Genomic DNA, 24130 nt, shown 5'->3' with positions numbered 1-24130 from the left:
TATCACTCCCTCCTATGTGAAGCTTTCAACCTCCAAGCCATAAACAGGGTCAGTGTTCCTTTTAAGTGCTGGGAAGCTCTCTACTTCTAGGAGCTGGCTTTTGTTGCTATTACGTTAATATTGCTTTTCCATCTGAGTCGTCAAGTTTCTCTGTTTAAAGGTTCACTGCAAATTAATCATCTAGCAATATTTTAAACTTTAAAGACAAATATTCCTTTCCTCTCTCCAACAAACTGATGTTTCCTGCCATTAATTTAGTATGGAACAGAATGTCATTTTTCTTAGCAACTGGTACAAATATAAAAGTTCGTATTTTAAGATTTCAGCTGTGCTTCAGTAAACTTAAGAAACAGTAGCTGATTACAGCCAACCAAGAAGCAGCTACAGATCCATCAACCTGACAACCTGAAGGCCAAATCCTAAAACTAGAAATTCTGCTTACAGCCTCCATTATGAACAGGAATGGAGAAAATTCAACCTCAAAACCCTTTGGGGTTTTACCATGGTTGGTAAATAGCTTTACACTGTAAGATGTAGCAAGATTCTTAAAGAAAATTTGCATGTTAAAATGTTATAATGTAAGAACTGTTTGCTGAAGGAACACAGAGAAATTTAATTACAGGAAAAAAAAATCCAGAACCTCAAAGTAATGAGGAACCTGTGACACAAATCCTAATCTGGCATATGACAGCTGCAGAATAAATTAGAAATATTTTTTACCAGACTAATTATCTGTTAATGGGCAGGCTCAGCGGGACATAACAAATTCCCAAGGTTTAGTTTCCAAGTCATGTGACCCAATCTTTAGCCTGGCAGATGGCAGACAATGACTGCATACCACTCTTTTATTCCAAGGGCTCCACACACCATTTCTGTAACCCATCACCAAAATTATTGTAATCATACATCAACAAAGATACAACTGGTGACACCACTACTTCTGCAGTGATTGTTTCCCACACTGTGCAGCATGTCATTTTTATTAAGTGCTGTCAGCTCTTGGTGTGTGCAGACAAAAATTGAAATCCCAGTAGGATTTATCTTCTCTATAGATCCACAAAGACTTCAGCAAGCTGGATGTCACTTTTAGCAGGACACACATGCTTGCTGTTAGCTAAAATACCAGCAAATTTTTCGGTTTCCACGCTGTAATTTAAAAGCGCTGACTTCACACCAGGTTCTGATTTTATGTTCATTTTCAGAAATAATCTATTATTTTAACATTACACTGCACCAGGCTGCTAGTCCGATGGCAATGGGTATTACCGATCACATCTCTAAACTGCACCTCGCTGAAATAGATCAAATTCACACCCAGTGGACACCAGCCATCACATTCCCAGTAATGTTACACCACAGCCCCACAGCCAGAATTGGGCATCCCTGTGGGAAGGAAAGAGATATGTTCTCTATTCTATCTGTACTGTACTCCAGGTTATTGATCTCCAGAAAGCAAGAATGGGACACAGGGGCTCCCCTGCTGTGTCCCCTGCTGTGACAAATTCTAAAGACCTTTGTCCCAGAGAGCCAAGTTTTACAGTGCTAGACTATAGCTGTTTCACATGGCACGACCTTTATTTTTTGCATATGCAACAAAGCTGAAAAGCTTCCTCAGCATTATTGTTCACTTCAAGCTTAACACACTCTTCTGAGATGACTCCCTAGACATTCAAGGGTCTGTTTCTTTTTTAATCCTTTTTCTGCAGCACCTTCAGCTTCACAATTTTGCTGCTTTGAAACAAAATCCTTACAATTTTCCTTTTTTTTTTTTTTTCCTCCTTAAAATTATAATTTCACTTTGCACTTGTAATGTGATCCTCTGGAAACTGTGATAAAATTGTAAATACTCTCCAGGCTAAATCATAAACCCCGCATTATCTGCCTGTGTATTTAGCACCACAAATGCTTTGGAAAGTGTTCCATGATGAACATGTACAGACGACTTCTGTATTTTCATACTTAAGAGTATTTTTTAGATTGCTGCAACTATGACAGAGCAGGGTTAATTTCAGGTTGGATTCAGAAAAACACTTCCTTCCACATATGACTAGAGATGGGAATATTTCTATGTCCATGAGCAGAGGCCAAAATGATCTCCTCTGCTCAAGTATGCTACTTCCTCCTTCCTTCTAGCAATAAACAACCCTGGCTCCCAGCTCTGAGCACACTGATTGGAAGTCTGACCAAAAATAACGTCTAGCGGTGTCCATGGATGAATTAATTTCCTGCCATACAGACTTCCTGAAGATTACAGCCACTTTAATTCTTTTGTTTTCAGTAAGACTTGCAAGGTTTGTATCCCACACTGACTAGACATCTGTCCAGAGATTCCCTGTGAAACAATTCCAGCCTCCAGCACATGCCCAACTTCCCTTAAATCACATTTCACATCAAACATTAGAAGAGGTTTCCTAGCATTAGGATAAAATTTACTTTAGCTGTAATCATGCACACTTTAGTATTAACAGACATTCTAATTTTTACTTTATCTCCAGCTTAACAGCTCTTCCAAAGTGGTAGATCACCTTTAGTTACTGAAAACACTCAACCCAATCAGTTTTCAGAAACCTTAGAGATTGCTGGACTCCAGTTATCTGCTGAAAATAGTAATAAAAAAATCACCTCTTCATTATTCTTATTTTTGCAGTGACTATCTATCACCAAGTTCCACAGATCTGATCTTGACTGTAAGACTATTATTTCTTTTTCTATATATAGGGAAGACACAGAAGTAATTTTCTTTTTCTGCTAGGTTTTTTTGTTCATCCCCCCCGAAAAACTTGTTGATTATCTTTTTATAATCTCAGCTATCCCATTTCCTTTAATCTTCCCACATAGGACATGTTTCCTTACATCTTTTTACTCCTTTCTGGATTTCCATAATAAAGCTGTCTCTAGCTGGTCTCACTGCATTGAATAGGACAGAGCAAAGTGGGCACCTGACACATACATCAGAAACAAAATGATTGACTGTAATTTCCACATGGATGTTGGTATTCCCCTCCCACAACAAGTGACACCATGAATTCATCTTCACATCTTCAGCTGTGATCCTTTGCCACTTCAGCCAGAACACTTGTAATTTCCTATCTGCTTTGTTAATAACCAATGAGTGTAAGATTACTCAGCCTGCTTCATCCTAAGATCTTTCTGCAGTTTGCCAAGATTCTAAGAATGTGTTGTCCAGGTTTCCTGTAGCTCATCTGTATTTATTAAGCATAGCCTCCAATCCATCTTTCAGGTCATTTCCAGAGACTCATAGAGACACACATTCATTGACCCCTGCTCAGTATGAAATTCCAGTTTGGCAGTGAGTCATCAACAACCACTTGGAACAGCAATATTCCAACTGTGCATTAGGTAAGAATTCCATTATTTCTGGACCATGCTTCCCTAGATGATTGATGAGAAAAGACAGCATGAAAAAAAACTTGTTTCAGATATAAAAAAGTAGCCACTATTGTTTTCTTCCCCTTGTCTCTCTCCCCAGTCAAGTCATTGATTCATAACTATGTATTATTAAAAAAACCCCAACAAACAACAAAAAAGCCCCCAAACCTTCCCAAAATCCCACCTCATGCTCTCAATTGAAGCATCCTGTGTTCAGAGCTCAACTGAAACTGGCAGGCTCCCTGAATAGACAGGTGTTGTGTCAGTGCCCTTCTGGTCTGTAACACACATAAAAGTGACTGTACCAAACGTGATGTTTTACCAAACTACAATTTTTCAACTTCCGGCTGGAACAGGCATACCACTGCTACATATGTACTCAAAAAAAGGGAAATAATCCAGCCAACCACGAAAAAGTGATTCATAGTACTGCTCCATCATTTTTTTTGCCCTGAGAGTTTAGTTTATTTAACTCAACCTTAGGGACCAGCATCTCATCTAATGAGCTGTAGGATCGTTAGACTCATGCAGAACTCCTCTATACTACTTTTCAGGATTTCCCTATGCCCTGGAAAGCAATCTTTGGCTCTTCCATGTTGGTTTTGTCTCAAGTCAATCCAGTGAATGAGAGGAATGACTCCTGACATCTAGTATGAGTTTTCCTCTTCTCTACTGTGTGTATAGTTTCTGATTTAACTTCAAAGGCCACTTAGTTCCTACTCTCTAGGAAGATGTCTCTTTTAGAAGTTCCATTCTTTTTCTTTAAAGACAATTTAATATACTTCCTGGGTTCATCTCCACAAAACATTTTATTATTTCTCACATATTAATAATTAGCGGACGCAAATTTTGTGTCAGCTACAAAAAGTCACAATTTTTGTGTCAGCTACAAAAAGTCCCAAGAAAGTCCGAAACAGCAATTTAAATGCCTCTTTCCAGCTGATACTTCACTTTTATATTGCAGTGCTATCCCACTCCTGCATCAAGAGGTCCTGTTGCCATTCTCTCACATGGTTTGCATACACCCTACTGAACTTTCATGATGTGAAAACTGTATGCCCCCTATGTCCCACACTACTTGTAACTACCACTTGTGCAATTTCCCACAAAATAGGCAGATTCATATGTTTTTTCATGTAGATATGAACCATGAATTCTGAAAAGCCTTTCTATCCAACATATCCACTGTTTCCATAGTTCTATTGGCAATCATATCCACAGTGCCAAATCCCCAATCACTCTGCTGCACCTTGGCAAATTGTAAATCCCTTTTTATAAATTTACTTTACCAATTGTGACCCTCAGCCTTTAGAATGAATTCAGGGACTATCATTACTATTAAAAATCTTGAAATTCACCGAGGAAAGATTCCTTGCCCACAAATTCCTTCTGTGGGATCTGCAATGCAGAGAATCACTCTCTGCAGCTGCCACTGACATTCCATAGTAATAATATATATGCCTTTTGAAGAGTTGTGAGCTATGTGAAGGCTTAAGGATTTCTCCCCCTCATACTTGCAAACTAATGCAACATTTCAGCTTAAAATGGTATTTTAAATTTCAGCAGAACTAGGAAAAAAAAAAAAAAAAAGATGGAGATTTCTTTTCTTGCAAAATTCCTTGTAGCAAAAATTCAAACCTATGCCATTTCCAATACATTTGTACAGTGCCTGTATTAGGTTAGAGTCTGAGATGAAAGATAAAAATTTGATTTACTTTGGCAGCTTTCAGCTAGAAATCATGCCTGTTAACACTGAAGAAAGTTTCTATTACAGTTATTTCTTATTCTGCAATGAGATATCAGTGATGTAACAGCACAATTAAATGACACACACACATGAAAAGTACCCATCTAGAGCCTGGTTGCTTGACGATCATCCTCCTTTAGTACGAGAGAATTGAACTAAAGGGAAATATTTGCCAAAAAGTACTTAACTGCAATAAAATTATTTTTTAAAAAATCATCTCATACAAGTAGGACTTTGCCAACAAAATGAAAAAACTAAGAAAATTAAATTCATATGTTCTAAAACTTATCTCAGTACTAAACAGTAAGGTCTCCACTGAGATTAATATTGTAGCAAAAATACTGTATTAATGGAAATTTTTGAGATCTGAATGACAAAAGCCTAGGAAGAATATTGGGAAAATTTGTTACATGAATAAACAAAATCTCCCTGCTCATCTTTTATTTTGGTTTCTGCCCTCTGTGATGTGTATATTAACAGCAAAGCAAATACAAAATTCAATTTTCAAAAGCCATCTTCTCTACTAAGAGTTTTCGAATCTGTCACTAGAGAATAAAAAAATCCCTGAGAGGAGAGCACAATGAGTGATTAATACATCCACATGTAGTAACTGTTTTCTTCAGTTATGAATTTACTTTTAATGAGCACTTTATAAAAAAAAAAGGTCATTAATAGAAAATTGGACAACTTTTGGTTCCAGAGATAGTCCCCAATATACTTGTGGCCTATCAAAAAAGACCTTCAAAATAAGGCTAATTTTTGGTGCATTTTCACTGTTTTGATAGCAGAGTATAGAAAAGGTGTCTCATCCACCTTTTCAATCATGTTATGGACATTAATCCATGAAACTGCAACACACTGCAGGTTTAAAAAGCATGAAGATTTAGTTTCCTCTTGTGTGTCAAATAACACAAACTTCAGAGTTGTGTATGGTTTTTTGTGAGCTTCTCACAGAGAATCTCTCCCCCCAACTTAGCACGCAGTCATTACCCCACACTTTGCAATGACTGAAGCTTGAAGTTTGTTTGGCAAGAAAGAAGCCCTCCACTCTCTTCAGAGATGACAAAGGGTTAACTTCCCAACTGGAGAAGTCTGACTGTCCTTGCTTCACAGTAGGATAGTGACAGATTCCAGGAAAATGCAGCCAAGTAAGGAAAACACTTTGGTCAAGCAAATATATTAGGCAAACCTCAATGTCAGAAGCACAAAGACTGGAACAGCAGAAGCCTGCACAGCAAAGTTAAAGCCTAGTTATTTTTACAGAAATATTTTTCTCACTTAAAAATCATCTCAACAATCTTGGGAGGTAAAAGAAAGTTGGTTGCTCAATAGCTTAAAAGTTAGAATTAAGCCCAGCATCAAAATAGTTAAAAAATAAATCTGCACTTCAGGCCACAAAGCACTAATATGTTAAGTTACAGCATCCTTTTTGAAACTGAAGATAAAATAAAAACTTGCAAACATTATAAAATCTTACAATTAAAAACCAGATACTTGTCTGTTTTCACACAGAATGATCAAGGTAAATATCCAGTTCAGGTGTTAATCTCTGTTCTACTATTATCATTGAGATTTTGCAACAGTTGGGATTAATGAAGTCAGGAGAGCAAATAAAAACTCTTTTGAAAACATCCTTTCTCTTCTACTGGTCAGAAAGACCACTGGTTTTATGACCATTTCTTCCTACACATTAAATGGTTCTAGTGGAATAAAATAAAATAAAAAAAAATCATACCACAAGTTAACAGAACAATGCATTCCCCAATCAGAGGATACAAATTTTATACATGCATGTTTTAATCATCTGAATTTCAGTCCCATTTTTATATTAAACAGAAAATACAACCTAAGCCTATTCACTCAGGAAAAAAAAAGTATTTCCCCAGAGATAAAAATATGAAGGAGCAAGGAAAAAAAAAAAAAAAAACAACCATGAGAAACACAAGAGCTACATTTATAGGAACATACCCATTTACAAAATGTCTTTTTTTAAATGGTTGCCTTTCAAGCTGTGCCAACACCACAACAAACATAAAAGATCTGCCTCCCTAGCAGATTTAGAAGAATAAGCAATTACTACATTAGAGAAAATAGGCTCAGAAATTTCCACCAATTGGTAGTTGGCAGGAAAGCAACTCTTTATGTCCCAAACCCCAAAAAGCCCTCCAGCATCAACCTCGACGTATACCAGCAGTGAACAAATGAATTAAAAAAAACCCTACTGCCTCAAACTTGAGTCAGCCCTTTACTTTGGGGAAAGAAATAAAGAAAAAATAAAACAAAACAAGAGCTCTCCATCCTCCTAGGTAAGTAAAAGAAGGCTTTTATTTTTGTCAGGGTGTTTGAAGTGATAGGTCTCTGTTTCGGGGCACTCCTTCTCACAAGCTCTTAAAACACAGTTACACTGTGGTCGTGCCACAAAGGCTCCTTCCCAAAGTCTGTGGGAAAGCACAAGGCCTGTCCTCCCAATGGAAGGGAGATCTCCACGTTTATGCACTGCTGCTGCTGGAACAGTTTACACAGAGAGGCAGCTGCATGCAGCAGCTCCCCGCAGACTGCTCACAGTCGGAATTCGGGATTTCTCAATCCTGCCTGAGAACACTCCTACAGCTGCAGTCCAAGTTCACTCACTGCCTTTACCACAGAAGGGGAGGAGGAAGCACTGCAGCAAATAAAAATCCTATTTTGGAGCATTACCAATGCTTGGTCATCCTCACCATGGACTGAACCCAGTCATCATCCACCATGGGTGATGGCAACATGAAAGCAATTAATGTGATATTTAATGTTAACTACTTTTATTGATCCCTGATGCACTACTGCATCTTCCATATCAGTGCAGATCAGTGGGTTTCTTGCTGCTTTAACAATGCAAGAAGAGATGAATGTGAACTGACAATCCTAGCTTTTGCAACTTCCCTTACTGACTCCTGACTTACTTGAGAAGACAAAAGTCTTGAGACAGTGTCATAACACTTCATGGGCAGAAGAGACTCATTACTGCATAATAAATATCCTCAAAGCTATTTTATTATTAATTAAATTAAACATAATCACTGTTTGGATGCCTAGAAAGGATTCTGTTAAGAAGTAGCATTAACAAATCTCATTTAAAATCAAATCTATTAGGAGAACTAAAGAGCACATCATTGTGCCACCGAACACTGAAAATCAATATTTTCAGTGATGCCTTTGCCTTGCTACATTTTCATCAAAACACAGAAGTTGTTTTTTCATATATTTCCCTACAAGAAGTGTAGGGACACAGAAAATCCAGGCACACAGAACATAAGCAGAGACAGAGCTCATACGAGGCAATCTAAGTGCACTTGTTCTGTGATACATTTGTTAGAAGCTTGCACCACCAAAAAAGTGCCTTTTTTGCATTAAACATAATAAAAATATTGAAAATAAAAATTCCCACATCTCAGAACACAACTGGAACTTTTACAAGTACTTCATGCAGATGTATAGGTATACAGGTGTATATAAATACCTGTTGAATGAGCAAGGGTATCAATGTTTAGTCAACAGTACAAGAGTCCAGGTGCCTGATATTTGATCTACTCTGCCCCTGTGTTGCTCTATTACTAAAGTCACAATTCTTCAGAGTTCCACAGCAGTGTCAAATAAAAGAATCAGGTATCAAAGTCCAGCTCTATGAAGAGCTGAGTCATTAATGTGACTGATCAACACTAAGTGTGTTCCTGACACTTTAAACTGGTGCAGCAGAGCATCCTGTGGGCCACTCCTTCGTATTTCTGTGCAAGAACACACACTTACCACATCATTAACCCTAGCTTTGTTTTAGATAAAACTAAAAGGAAAAAAAGCAAGTTGCAAAGGTGTGACCACCGTCTCAGACATTAATTTCAGATACAATTCTTGACCTCAGCTCATGTCAGTTACTACCTCTGGAAACAGCAATCTATGGAAGTGAAATGGAAGGAGACACTGATATTTTTCTTATACCATTCAGCCACTATATGGTAGTCTGAAAACACAGATATCTTAACAAGTTCCAATGTTTCAAATAAACTGTATTACTTAATCAATAGTCACTTTTTGAGCAATGCAAAAAGGCTAGCATAAAAAATAACTTGCTTTACTTGAATGTAAAGATCCATTTATTTTACACTATATACAATTCTAATTTTGTTGTGTGTATTAATATTTTAATAAAACTTTTAAAAGTTGATTTTTTTAACTGTCATTCAGAAAGAGATTAAAAGCATCCACAGTAATAAGAATTGAACTTATGAAAACTGAGCATCTCAGATTATTAGATGGCCACAGCAGTTTATTCTCCTACCTGCTTCCCATCCAGTGTACAAAGTCTCTTGACTACACCCGAGTCTAACTTAATGGCTTCTGTGATGTCATTCAAGACCTGTTCAAAGGAGTGAGCAGTCTTCTTGTTCAGCAGAATTCTCACAGCTTTCCGTGGCTTTACCCCACTCCTAATAACAGTCACCAATTTGGGCTTAATGAAATCTTTACTCTCCTTCACTTCGCTCCTTGTGGATGTCAAGGACGTCAAGGACCGACTGGACCCAGTCCTTATGTTCACACACCAGTTCGGGTTGACATTCTTGGTGTAATCAACTTTGCGGTAGGGTTCATTGGATGCACACACATAGCTCTCACCTGAAAAGAAGAGGACATGTTCACAGTTCAAGGGGGTTTGCAGTTAGTTTGTCAACTTAAAAAACAGAAAAAACAAAAAAGACATATTTTGGGAATGATTTTTCTGTATTTTGACAAGGAGGACCATATATTATCAGGGCTTTCCACCCTAAGAACACTCTCATACAGTGCTTTCAATAGATTTTAAAAGACCTCTGGTATAAAAAATAGTAGGGGGTAATGAGGAGGTTCCAGACATTTCACATCTTTTGGGTTGAGTAATTTTGCAAGTGCTTAAATTACTTGAGCTCAACACATGACATTAAGAGCATTCTCCTACAGCAAATTTCCAGGTCCTCCCCTATATATATATATATATATATATATATATATATATATATATATATATCCATCAACCATGTACTCCAAGATATGTACACCCATGTCTTTGTTTATTTTACAACAGCAAGTTTTAACACAATAAATTTAAGCACCTCAAGGTCCTTACCCTGAAAGGCATGTTAACTTACCAGGAGTTACTGCCTTTCTACCAAGGACATATATTTGAAACCCATCAATTTGGATATTTTTTAGAATAGTGAACATCTGCTGAGGCCACAAGGAAGTCTTTGAGAGTATAGGAGGATAATAATACATCCACACTTTCCCATTTTTAAATTCTTCCCCATTTTTAAATTCTTTCCCATTTTTAAATTCTTTCCTAACTCAAAGTTGGTTTGCAGGTTTGGTGGGGTTTTTTTTGTTTGGCTCTTTTTTTCCCTCCGTTTTGTTTTTTTTTGGGTTTTTTTGGGTTTTTTTTGGTTTTTTTTGTTTTTTTTTTTTTGCTTTTAAAGAAAAAAAGAGAGGCAGACTACTTGCAGCTTATGACAATACCTTTGACACCTGACAACAATATATAAGGTGTAAACCATGACAAGGACATCTTTAACTCTGGGTTATTTGTGTAACCCATATCCTTGGGGTGTCACAAAATGATATCCCAAGACATTCTTGAAAGGGCAGAGTATTGCCAGAAGGATGAATGCTAAAGCATTCAAAACTGACAGAATACAACATTGCTCCAGACAGAAGATCTACCTATATCTTATAAAGCTTAACCTGTTCTAAAATTAAAGCTACGCAGTCAAAGTCACTGTTGGAAGAAATCAAACTCACTTCTAACATGTGCAGCAAGATGAGTAAAGAGTAAACATACTTCTAGGGGACAGAATTATAAGAGTTACAAAATGTATGCCTACATTTGGATACATACTAGAAAACTTTTAAACAACACTTTTACTTTCTGAACTCTAGTTTGGAGAGCTGATTTATCTTAGAAGTTGCAGACCTAATTCTAAATGCAAGATACTAAACTACTTTCAAAGCCCTGAAGAATTACTGCAAGCTGAAAGACTTTCTTGTTTCTTTTCCAATACCAATTACACTGCTTTGTAATTTGTCTTGTATTTAGACCTTCTTGAAAGTCTACTTGCTGTATTTGAAAGAACACAGATTATAATTAAGCCAAGTTAACAGTGATTTTGTTTGGAAATTCTGGCAGCCAATTCTGCCTCCACAAACATCACCAGGACTGTATTCCACTCAGGTACTAGGAAACTGGGGTCAAGTTCTGTGGATGCCACTGCCTTGTCTGTACTCTTCCTCTTCACTTCTCCCCACCATTCCTCCTCATATTCATAGATCAAGTGGTGCAAAACACAAACTGATGCAGACAAAACTAGACTCCTCCTCTTTCCCCCAAAAAATTAGCTAAGAGGAAGGAGGTGTTTTCAGCACACAAACTCCTTGACAAAGAGCTGCATGCTGCACACTAGCACCAACTTAAAGGTAGGAGGAAAAGAACCCCAAATTCCACACAGCTTTGTAAGGACCATGGTGTCTAGAAGCTCATGCTGCCCCAGAACTACATGCTAAATTATAAGAAATCTTCAAGCAATCTGGTCTTATCAAACCTGAGCAAGATATTGGATGACTTCAGAAAGTCCCTTTCAAACTGAGATCCTATGATTTTAAAGATGTGCACAGTTCTCTTCCAACATATGTTTTCATCATCTATCCTGTTATCACAAAACAGCGTGAGAGGTTCAAGTTTTGTGAAAACTTGAATCAGCTACAATAGAAAGTGAAGGTTTCCCCCTGTACATCCTCTATCACTAGATTCAAAGGACTATGCTTGTTGTCTGAACAATTGCCAGTAAGTCTGTCTCCAAACTCAGTGCTGCCAAATGAGAGGCACTTCAAGAAGCTGGTAGTAGTCCGACTCAGTGCGACAGAAGAGGCAAAATCAGAAGGGTAAAATAAAACTCATGGATTGAGATAGAGACAGTTTAATAGGGAAAGCAAAAATCACACGGGCAAGCAAAGATAAACAAGGAATTCATTCACCACTTCTCAAGGACAGGCAGGTGTTCAGCCTCCTCCAGGAAAGCCAGGCTCCATCATGGTCATGGTGGCTTGGGAAGACACATGCTTTAACTCTGAACTTTCCTCCTCCTCCTCCTTCTTGCCCCAGATTTAGAGGCTGAGGATGATGTCATATGGTCTGGAATATCACTTGGGCCAGTTGGGGTCAATTGTCCCAGCTGTGTCACCTCCCAGTTTCATCTTCCCCCAGCCCACTCAGTGGTGGGATGATGTGAGAAGCCAAAAAGGCCTTGGCTCTGCCTGAGTCCTGCTCAGCAGGAACAAAAACATCTCCCTGTTATCAACACTGTTTCAAAAACAAATACAAAACATAGCCCATACTAGCTACCACGAAGAAAATTAACTCTATCCCAGCCAAAATCAGCACAAACTCTTGGGACAGTCTGTCCAGTTGAGTGCAAAAGAGCTTTAAATAAATTCTATAAAGTATCTCAAAATCATCATTGAGAATGTTCAGAATTATCCTTTCTGACTCAAAACCAATGCACTTCCTAGACCATTTAAAAAAAAAAAAAAAAAAAAAAAGAAATGCACACAAGGTAATTCCAAGTTAAATCTCAGGGCTGAAATTTAGATTAATAAAGTTTAAAAAAAATAAAGAGTAAAGCTACTCAGAAACAGTCTGAAACTTGAATTCATTGCTTTGCATAAAGTAAAGGTAGACGACAAAAGGTCCCTTTGCTCAAGGATTTATAATAGCAAAGTTTCAACAGGCATTCTGGCTTTGTTTTTTACAGACTCATAAATAGAACTTCTTTGTACTATCATGGAATGTGATCTATTCTCTGTCACAGCTGTCCTACAGCACCCTATAGGACAGCAGAAATTGTACTTCTATAAAATTTTCAGTCAATATTAATCCAAAAGGATCTACATTTCTTTAAAATAGCAGTGTAAAACTTTGTCTCCTACTGCTTCCCATGCTTGATGCATGAATAAAACAATTGCTTGGTTATCTCAGAGTGCTGTAATACCGATTTCTTCTTTTTTTTACTTTTTTTCCTTTAAGCAGAGGCCACAGTAATGAAAATCAGGAACTGCTTTCAAGTTAAAACAATGTAATAACTTAAAAGAAAGAATTTCAAATTATTTGTTTCAGCTACATTTAGCCAAGCCTGAAGTTGAAGCACAAACTATTTTATCTTAAAAAAAAAAATCTGCCAAAATTAATTGAAAATTTCCTATAGTTGGTAGATACAGGAAAGTCTAATTGCTTGAGAATATAGTATATTACAAATTGCTTAGTAAGTGCTTTAAAGTCCATGCCTGCTTTCATATACCAGACATGTAAATAAAGTTAAATAACACAAGTTTTGCATGGAAAACAGATTTTACTGCTATACCTGCAAGGCAGGCACATATGGCAAGACTAGAGCACGGGCTGTAAGTGAGAAAACAAACTTACTGAGTGATTTTCTTGTTTCATGACTTAAAGGATAAAGTTTTGAAATTATTACTTAAATCTCTAATTATTTTACTAGCCAGGACTTCATTGATAGTTTCTACATTCTATTTAAAAACTTGCAAGATACAAAAAAACCCCCAAGAAACAATATCATTAGGAAGCCAATTGCTTCTCTCTGGATAAAGAATGGTTTTCTAGGAACAAGTTAAACATTTATTTGTTTGACAGGGGCATACAATTCACTACTTAGCAGATGAAAATACATAAGGAAAAAAATGGCAGGGGTAACTTAACTTATAAAGTTTACTCCAGGAAACTTTCCTACATAATGGTGTGTTTCAAAAGCATGCCTGAGAAAACACCATCCCTTTGATAAGCAAGCATTAATAAAGGTGTGCTATTGTTTAAATTACTGTAGCCATCTTCCAAAGTAGAAAATGCCATTATATATGTCAGTTTGGAAGAAATATCATGTCATTTGTAGAAGTATTATCTCTTTTTTACATTAATTTTTTGTAGGTAAGGACCTGAAAATATATATACTATATATATATATATACCATATTTGCTCACAGCTTTCATATATGACCTGATTTTAAATCTGTTTGGGATTAATTAATGTATAAGTACAGATTTCTGATAATCTCCACAATCTTTCAGAAAACTAATATATGTAAAATATAACACACAATACTTGATTTTTGAGGGAGGCTAGAAGGGTTGAACCAATCAAATTGTTTTCAAACATCGTTGAAACTAACAGATACATTTATAGCTAACAATAACAAACATAAATAAATTTGACTGTTTCAGTGACTGTCTTGAATGAGATTTTCTATGTGAATAACCTAAATGCATATCATCCCAAATAAAAAAGAAATATGTTATGAGACTTTAGCAGCATTGTGATCAGGCTGTAGCTTTTTTTCTTTTTACATTATTACATCTACAGCCCAAGAAAGCTGACAAATCTCCAAAAACAGGCATAAACAATAATTCAAATATTTACACTGCTGACTTCAATATGGTCAATTCTTTGTTTTGAAAGCCCACTTTCCATTCATATTCTTGAAAGACTTTAAAGCTAATGCATGCTAGCTTCAACTAGCACAGTCATAGCAATTACATTATGGAAAGTAAATACCATGTCTCCAGCTCACAACATTGGTATTAACGTGAATCAGCTCCCCAAGTTTCAGATCAGAACATGAGTTTAGTCTCTATTATTACACTGAGATTTGCAGGTAAAGAAGCAATATAGAGTAATGAAGCAGGAAGATCTATTTAGCAATGCTTTCTTTTTTTCATTTAGATGCAGAAAAAAATGCAAGACTTCCAGACATAGGTGACATCTGGGACTCTTGAGCCCAGCCAGACTATTCCACAGCAGAAAGCTCAACCAGGCTACAGAGCAGTTTTGGCAGAAGTCTGAAACCTCCTTATAAGTTCACAGCATAATTTCAACAGAGCATATGTACAATCCATCTCATGATTCATTACAGTACCCAGAGCAAGCTAAAAGTGCCAGCTCTTCCATGAAGAAATCCTGCTACCACCAAAAACTCCTCAAATTGGGCATATGCTTGCTTAAAAAGAGAAACATCTGCTGATATTTTGGGTCACAATATAATCAACAAATGGCATAAGTCTACTTCTGATTTTCCAAGTCTTATTAACAGTAGAAAATCAGCTAGAAGACATGGAACATTGCCTATTGACAAGGAAACATGACCTGCCACTCAATAATTTAGCTGCACTGAATTAATAACCAGATGCACTAACCAAGAAACAAGCTGCTGTGTGATTTAAGAACAACGTAAAAGGATTCCAGCTTCAGACAGCCAACAGTCTAAACACAACACCCGCCATTCCCTCAGAAGAAGAAAATACAGATTATAAACACAGAAAATGGAAAAAGAGAAAACAAGACTACACTGGTCAATCTGACTGACAAATAGCCATAGGTCATCAGCTGCCTAAATACTGGTTTGCTTTCTTAGAAATTCATCCACAAAGTTTTTTATTTGCCATCTATTTCTTCAACAACAATCCTCAAGAAATGTACCTAGCTCACCTTTTAAGATAAAAATGCATGAATTAAGGAGAATAGTGTGTACACTTGGTAGATAAGGGGAAGTCTGTGGATGTGCCTATCCAGGGTCTATCTAGACTTCAGTAAAGTGTTTGACACCATCTGCCACAGCATCCTCCTAGAAAAACCAACTGCTTCCAGCTTGGGTGGGTGGACTCTTCAATGGGTAAAAATCTGGCTGGATGGCTGGGCCCAGAGTGCTGTGGTGAATGGAGATAAAACCATTTGGAAGCTGGTCACTAGTGGTGTTCCCAGGGCTCCACCTTGGGCTGGTCCTGTTTAATGTCTTTATGGACGATCTGGACACAGGAATCAAGGGCACCTCAGTAATTGTGCAGAAGACACTGAGTTGATGTGCTCAAGGGATGGAAGACACCTGGACATACTCCATCAGTGGGCTGAGGACACAGCTGCAGAAGGCTCAAGGAGGCGAAGCTATGCAGTGATACAGGCTGGGCAAGGAATGGCTTGGGACAGAAAGAGATACCTGAGTGCTGGCTGACAGCAGCTGAACCTGAGCCAGTGTGCCTATGTGGCCAAGAGGTCTGATGGCACCCTGGCCTGGATCAGCCAGCAGGACAGAGAAGTGGTTGTTCCCCTGCACTGGGCACTGGTGAGGCCACAGCCCGAGTGCTGTGTCCAGTTCTGGGCCCCTCAATTTAAAAACGACATTGAGGAGCTGCAGTGTGTCCAGGGAAGGGAAACAAGGCTCATGAGGGGTCTGCAAAACATGTCTTCTTATGAGGAATGGCTGAGGGAGCTGGGTTTGTTTAGTCAGGAGAAGAGTAGGCTTAGGGGGGACCTCATGGCAGTCTACAGCTCCCTGAAAGAAGGTTGGATGGAGGTGGGGTCAGTCTCTTCTGCCATGCCTGCAGTAAGAGGAATAAAGGAAATGGCCTTAAGCTGAGACAGGGGAAATTCAGATGAGATATTAGAAAAAAATCTTTTCACTGTTAGGGTGATCAGGCACTGGAATAAGTTCCTCAGGCAGGTGTTTAAGAGGCATTTGGATCTGGAGATATGGTTTAGGGGTTACACTGGCAGTGCTGGGTGGATGGTTGTACTGGACGATCTCAAAGGTCTCTTCCAACCCTGATTATTTTATATCTCTGCATGAACTATTCTAAATTCAGCCATGCAATATTAGGTACTAATAAAAAAGGTAGGATGCATCCTGCCTTTTTGCATCACAAGTGTGATATGTGCAGTTTTGAGAGAACACAGCTGCCTGACCATTTGAGGTTCTTCACAGCACAAGTTTTGTGAGCCAAACCTCACTGCTAAGCATTTAACAAATAGCCTAGAAATATTCAGACTTTTTGTCCTTAAAAAAATATAAACTACTGAAGAAATACTTACAGATATTTAATCTTCCCTAGGATTAGCTTAGAAACCAACTGTGGATATGTCACATGTTGTGATCAACAAAAGGAATGAATTAAGCATGCAACACTCAAAAATCCTCAGTGGGGATATCTGAAACAAAAGTACCTGAATAAGATTTTCTGTCTTGTTTTTTGCAAGGTTAATAAGCACTATATCCTCACAGTCACATAAAGGATCACTTTTTAAATGGCACTCTGTGTAACAGAGGATGATACAGCTGAAAGGTAAAAACATCCCTAGGGAAGGAAAACAGTTTCCGTATTTTTTAGGCATGTGCTCCCCTGTGAATCCCATAGGACAGGGCAGGTATCTACATAGATGTCACCTATTCACCTTATGTTCCTCAGCTTCTTTGGGTGCATCTCTTTAGCTTTGTTATGTGTAGTAAATATAATTTGTGCCATTCCTTGTATGAAATGTGTAATATTGGATACTTGTTAGATTATGCTCGTTTGTATTAGCCCCCACCTCACCCCTGCCACCCTCACAGGTGAGACTGGGTGTATATTGGAAACTGATTTACAAGTAAGAAGGTATGGCTTGGCCAGGAGATGGGCCATGCCTGGAGAGATCCAGGGACCCCAGGTGCTGATCATCGTGTGAATGACCTGGGAGGGATATCATGGAAAACCTCGGAGAGATACATGTGAATGCAGCATTCCCAAAAATTTCATCAAGGGGATTCAACAACTCTGGACACTGATTTGTTCTTCCTCATCACCAAAAAAGAAAATCTTATTAACCTATGGACTCTGAATGGAAGAAAAGACTAATTGCTGAAATCTTGGCCTCAGGCAGAATTTTCCCTATAAAAACCACTTGTGCCAGGATGGAGGTGTGGGCATAGGGGAAAAACCTTTCCTGAGGCTGACTCCTTGTTGCACACCCAGGGTCGATCCCCAGGCTCGGCTCTGTGGTTTTTTTTCTGTGACCGCTAATAAAACTATTTTTATTTTTAATTTGGCTGAATAAATTTTCATTTATAACAAGCTTCAAAGCTACCAAAAGCTTCTTTTTTAGTACAGCAAGGTAATTATTAAGGCTACTGACCTTCTTTTTAACTTTAGGAAACAGAGCAGAGTAACCTTCCCATGTTCTGTAACACAAAGCCAAGCACATTTCCGGAACAGCGTATTTACAGCATATATGACTGATCTAAAAATAAAATAGCCCCTTTTATGAAGGATTGGGTTATTTCAGTTTCCCTTTCCTTCCTTGTTTTGTGCAACTTCCCTCCTCATCAGCTTCTTACAATTCACTTTCATATCTTTAATAACCCTATAGAAGTCACGATCCTTTCTCATCTACAGCACTCAGAATTCCCCACGCACTTTTTAAAACCTGGGATGACAACCAGGATTTTAGCAGATGACAAATTGCTATTAGCTCTCTTTTGATTTGAGACATTAAGAGGTGCACATTACAGCTTCCCACAGGCTTTCACAAAATCACAGAACAGCTGAGATTGGAAGAGACCTCTGGAAGTTCAACCCTCTGCTCAGGCAGGGTAAAGGCTCTCATAAGACAGTCAGTGCCACCTGGTATCAAACACACCTGACACCACGTGCCTTCTCCAAAGGAACTAAATAACTCTTTTCAGGTAAACTAGAATTTCCCCATCCCTGAAAGTAGGAGATGGATGATGATGGAACTATTTTATTTTACTTGGATGGGAAGTTAATTTAGAATTACTTCTGCATTTCACATCCACACCCTATTGCTCCAGAACTGTCACTACAGTGATTTGAACACATATTTTGAAGAATATGCTTTCAGTGGTTTTTAATCCTTCTTTCATCCTCCTTTTTTACCCTTCTTTGTTCAACTTACTACATTTGCCTCTTGTTTATTAAAGCGTTACAGCTTCTGGCTCTAGCACAGGAGGGTAATCATACCTTTTACAATGAGCAAAAATACAAACTGCCTACTTGCCATCTGCTTGCCCTGACAAGAGAATACAAATGCCCTGACCTAATACAACAGTGCACATCAACCAAAGTCACAGGTAGTTTATGCAGGATTAAAATGTAATATGCAGTAACAGCTATGGTCTAAGGCAGAAAAATCTCGGATTGCTCAACACCTCATTTCAAAACACATTCTCTTAGTCTGTGGTAGTGAGGCAGAGCTCATTTCTGTAAATCAGATATTGCCCTGTGCTATGTGTCCTGGCCAGGCATAAGGACTGCCCTACCCCAAACCTTCCCACCACCTGCCCAAAGACTTCCCTACAAATGCCTGTTGATTGTGTGCATAATCACACAGACAAAACTCCTGACATTTTATAAAGGATTGTATTAATGAAGCACTGTTGTTGAATGAACAAAGACTCTCAGCCATTTTTCTAGGGAACTAGAAGGATTCCCATTAGATGCAAAACAAACAGAACTTCTCTTTCCAGGAATAAGGTCTACGCTTGCTTTCATCTCCCAAAATCCAACAACTCCCAACTTTGCAGCAGACCCATACAATCAGGATTCTCCACATCCTTCATTAACAAGGCAATGAAAACAAAGAGAGCATGACCAGCATCCACATAAAGCACATAGCCCAGGACTAAAGAGCTGCACAGTTCTATTACCATGGTGTCATGCTTTAGGAAGCCTATGTTTTCAAGGGAAACTGAAGGAAATAGACAAACACTTAAATAGCTAACTCTGGTAGAAAATAAAAATTAATCTACTTTTTAATATTTGATATTGAAGGGCAAGTATAAAATTACACATGGAATATTGTTTTCTAAAGTAAAAAGCAATGTTATGTCTGAGAGTAAAGCTGGAAGAAAGAAAGGTATAAGAGATCCATAATAGTCCCAGCCCCCACCTCCTCTCTGGATCTGCCTGCTCAAACAGATCAGGAGCAGACAATGAAATTCTTCCCTCCTCCCATTCTAAGAAAACAGTGAAAACTGTCAAACTCATAATGTTTCCTAATCTACAGGGGCTGAGAATATAAATGATATTTGCCTTAGGCTGGTCCAGCAGAGCATGCTTTTTTGATTGTCATATCCAGTTAAGAAAAGCAATATGCTTCATAAAATGGAGCTTCTATTTTTGACTAGTAAACATTATCTGGTGCAATTTTTAACTGGCTCAACCCATAACAGCAATATTTCATATCCTCAGTATGTCCATGCACTAGCTCTTTTTCTCTTAAAATGAAAAGCAGTAAAACAGATTGCCAAATACAGCCAAACTCCAAGAAAGCATTTATCAGTGACTCAACTCAGCTCATTATGATACAGAATTTGATTTTGCCAGCTTTTATATCCCAGAAAGATACATAGCAAATAAACCTTATAGAGCTTGCCCTGTACTAGGATACATCACTGTCCAAGAGCTACACACACAAGCTAGAGCTGAGGGAGGTTTAATGCAGATCTTGCTGGCTTGGCAAGGTTTGCTGAGCACTCACCTTCTGCTCACTGCAGAGATCTGCCACTACTGAACCTGAACTGCTGTGACTCCATGTCCCAGTTCAGGAGCACTGGGAAGGTGCCAAGAGACCAGTGAGCTTGGTATTGCATCACACAGCCATGGCCTGCCTGGTGCTCAGCCTGTGGCTAGGACACACTCCAGCAATTTAGTTTTATTTTCCTTTCTGAAAATATTAAAAAGAAATACAGCAAAATACCATTCAAAACTACTTCTGGTGCTTCTGCAGTTCAAGCTTTAGGTCAACACCAATGTTGGAGCACTTAAGAGCAGAAATTCAAGTTTGCTGTGCTGTAACCACAAGAAATAAAGAAAAGGAACCCAAAGCAAATCTCTTTCAGCACCTCAAGAACAAAACAGCTTGCAAAAACCTCAAATGATTTCAAGGAATGATAGATTCACTACTTGTTTGCTGCCTTTTCCTTCCTCTATATTATTTTCTTTCTCTGTGTGATTAGTCTTACACTGGTAAAGTTTTTAGCATGCTAACTGGAGAACATACTAATCCAATTATGATGCTATAGGATTTTCTTAATATTCCTGAGAGTTGTATTGAATAGATGACTAAGTACTTGGGATTCTTTTTTTCCCCTTTTATTTCACTGAGAAAGCATGGAAGTGGCATTTTGACTGTGACATTTATTTTGCTTTATTCTTCCAGTGAAGAGCCACAACAATGGTTATGGTTTCAATGAGTATTTGAAGAGACAAAGAGTAAGTTTTGCTTTCAATTATTAATTTATAGTTGTAAGAGTATATATGGCTGTCCAGAAAGTAATTCTGTCTTTGTTTTAAGTCATAAAAGCCTAATATCATTCCTGCTGCAACATTTCAAAAGTCATCCCATGTTATTGGTAGTTTCATCTTCTTTCCCTTCTGCAACCACTCCAGCATATCATTTTAAGGTGTCTTTAAATTAACCATCAAATAATGGACTTTTTTTTACTTACTTCATTTCTTTTAACACTACAGGGTGAGCATTGAACTCTACAACCACTTCATACTTCCTCAGCTGTCAATGTAAAACAGCCATATCACATAAGTCCTCAGCACTATGGTACTACCAAGAAGTGTCCTTCCATGCATATCTTTTTTGAGGGAGACCCATTTGGCACAGCAAATTCCGTAGCCCCCCCTTTCTCTTTGATGCTGTGAAGCAGCTAGTCCCTAACTCCCAATGTCCTTCCTGGTGGATTAGATAAAGGTCTTCAGGTTCCCTTTCTCATCCAACTCTCCAGGTGTGATTGAGCACTGCTTTGAAAAGGAAAGCTTCCAAACCAAAGTGCAAAGGATAGGCAGCTGAAAGCCTAGGAAGCAGGAGGCATTGGAAGGCCTACAAAAAAAATCTCAGTTCTTCATTAATGCACACCAGCTACACCCGGCACACAGAGTCACAGGGTGGAAGACTCTGGTGGTGCCTGTTCTATTATATACCTGAGAACAACCATCGAGTGCAAATTCATTACGAACCTCTCAGCATGCACAACATAACCTGCGCATTTGGGAAGCAGGCAATGCTGAGCTCACACTGTATGTTAAGACATCATGTGAAAAGACTGGGGAATTCTGCTCCTCATTCTGATAATTATCATTCCCCACAAACAATGTGTCATTCACAAACCAATATTTCTGGTCCCATTTTGAGACAGTCAAGTGCTGCTCTGATCAGATTTGCAAGGTGTACATAAGTTTAGCAGCTAAGTCCCATTATGAAAAGCTACTTAGGAACAACTCTGAAATATATCTGATTCCATAACGTGCTTTTGAAAGTCAGGCAAGGTAGATAATTCCCTCTGTTAATAGGGACTCTGATCACATTTGAAACTAGGGCGTTACACCTGCTAGTTTTAATAAGTGGTAGGATATAGAGACCCTTTTTTCACAGCACTGGGGCTTCTTCTCTGAAGGCTGAAGCCACTGTGAGTCAATAGAGAACCAAATTACAGCATTTCCCTCTATTACAAATGGAAGGTAACCAAGAAATGTACAGTTCTTTCAGATGAAGAGAGCTGCTTAAATACCATTGGAGTCAATCCCAGCACATGCAGATGGCACTACTCAAGGTGACAGGAGAAGTGGATGGTCCACACGGGGAAAATGAGGCCCTACCGCCTCTCAGAAGAGCGGGCAATCCCAGCCGGCTACTCGCCCTCTGGAGTTCCGTGGCCGCCAGTTTTCACAAGGCGACCTCTCCGCTTTGATCCGGGTGGGGACTGGGAAGCTCACCCCAGGAGTGCCCACAGCCCACCACCAGGTCCCACGGCCAGCTCCAGCCGGACTTCGACACCCTCCTCACCTTCCACCAGCTCGTCCAGGCTGGTGAGCTTCTTGCTGCCATCGATGGTGTAGATGGTGCGGACTCCCTGGGGCAGGTTCACGTTGTCCGACAGGGACCGAGTGAGCTCCACCAGGAGGGCGTCGAAGGAGCGGAAGCGGTCGGGGGAGATGGCGTACACCAAGCCCTTGAAGTACCTGTCCCCGTTGCGGTAGAAGCGGGCTTTGCGCGCCTTCTTCTCGGAGCTGAGCGCCTGCAGGGTGCGGGTGCGGTAGAGGCTGCAGTGCGCGCTGTGCGCCGGGCTGGGCACCAGCCCATTGCCCCGCGGCCCCGCGCCGCCGCCGGACCCGGAGCCTCCTCGCCGCGGCCCGGAGCGCTGCTGCCGCTTGTCCCGCTCCTCGAAGTGCTCCAGCTCGATGCTCCGGCTGCTCGCCATGGGGAGCCGCCTGCCCGCCCTCCCAGCTCCGCTACTTGCCGCTACGCCTGCCCGCCGCGCTCGCAAGAGCTCGGGCCGCCTAACGGAGCATCGCGCCCGGCCGCTCTCGCCGGGAGGGCTGCGGCTGAGCGCGGCGCCCGACCTGCCCCACCAGCACAGCCCCGGCCCCGCCGCGACCCGCTGCTGCGCCCGCGGCCGCGCACAAAAGCATCCCTCACGCCCGAGCGCGGCGCCCCCCGGCTACGGGCGATGCCGGGGCCCGAGCGAGAGGCTGGCAGGAGCCCCGCGGCCGCGCCCCCGCGCCGTGTCCATGCGGGCTCGCACAATGCGCGGGTGCCCTGCTCAGCCCCTTCCCCGCCGGCTCCGCCGGGCAGCGGCGGCGGGGCCGGAGCGCCTCTTTGCTCCCGCAGCGGGGGCAGCAGCACCGCCGCTCGGCTCCCGGCTCCCCGGCGGAGGAAGAGCCGCAGCGGCGGAGCGGCGCCGGCGGCCCGGCCGTGAAGCGCCGCGGAGCCGGAGCGGAGCGGGCGGAGCTCCCGCCGGGCCGGGCGGGCGCGGGGGCGGTGCCGGCTCGGATCGCGTCCGGCGCGGGGGCGGGAGCGACCGGGGGAAGGGTGGGAGCGCGGAGGGAGGGGGTTCTTCTAAGAAAGGAGGGTTTGGAGGCGCAGTTTTCCCATAGGGTAGTGCTGCCCTTTTGGTGGTCGTCCAAGTGCCGTACGTCCCTCAGGCGCACCCGCGGAGCTGCCCGCCAGCTCTCCCCTGGCTTTACGTGGCTCAGTCACCGCGTTAAAACGCTAAAAATGCTCCTTCTGTACGGCCCTCAGCCTAACTTACATGCCGCGGGACAGAAAGCTATGCATCCTGTCATTTGTTGGCGGAATTGCTTTAAAGGGCATG

At 40.4% G+C, this 24130-nt stretch overlaps 1 protein-coding gene across 4 annotated transcripts in view; it reads right to left on the bottom strand.

The window, feature by feature from the left end:
- Nucleotides 1-23344, bottom strand: part of DCLK2 (doublecortin like kinase 2) — a 79516-nt gene extending 56172 nt beyond the window's left edge. For all 4 annotated transcript variants that reach the window (XR_002466417.2, XM_021541480.3, XM_021541481.2 and 1 more), the window contains exons 1-2: nucleotides 22822-23344; nucleotides 9450-9784 (exon numbers count right to left, since the gene is read on the bottom strand). Coding sequence is in view for 3 of the 4 variants with exons in the window: in XM_021541480.3 (XP_021397155.1) it covers nucleotides 9450-9784; nucleotides 22822-23236 (750 nt within the window). In the remaining variant the exon portion in view is untranslated. The remainder of the gene's footprint in view (nucleotides 1-9449; nucleotides 9785-22821) is intronic.
- Nucleotides 23345-24130: the final 786 nt, after the last annotated feature.

This window comes from Lonchura striata, chromosome 4 (assembly GCF_046129695.1).
Source record: "Lonchura striata isolate bLonStr1 chromosome 4, bLonStr1.mat, whole genome shotgun sequence".
Classification (NCBI taxonomy): domain Eukaryota; kingdom Metazoa; phylum Chordata; class Aves; order Passeriformes; family Estrildidae; genus Lonchura; species Lonchura striata.
The sequence above is the reverse complement of the archived record's forward strand: the minus strand, read 5'-3'. Positions and strand labels throughout refer to the sequence as shown.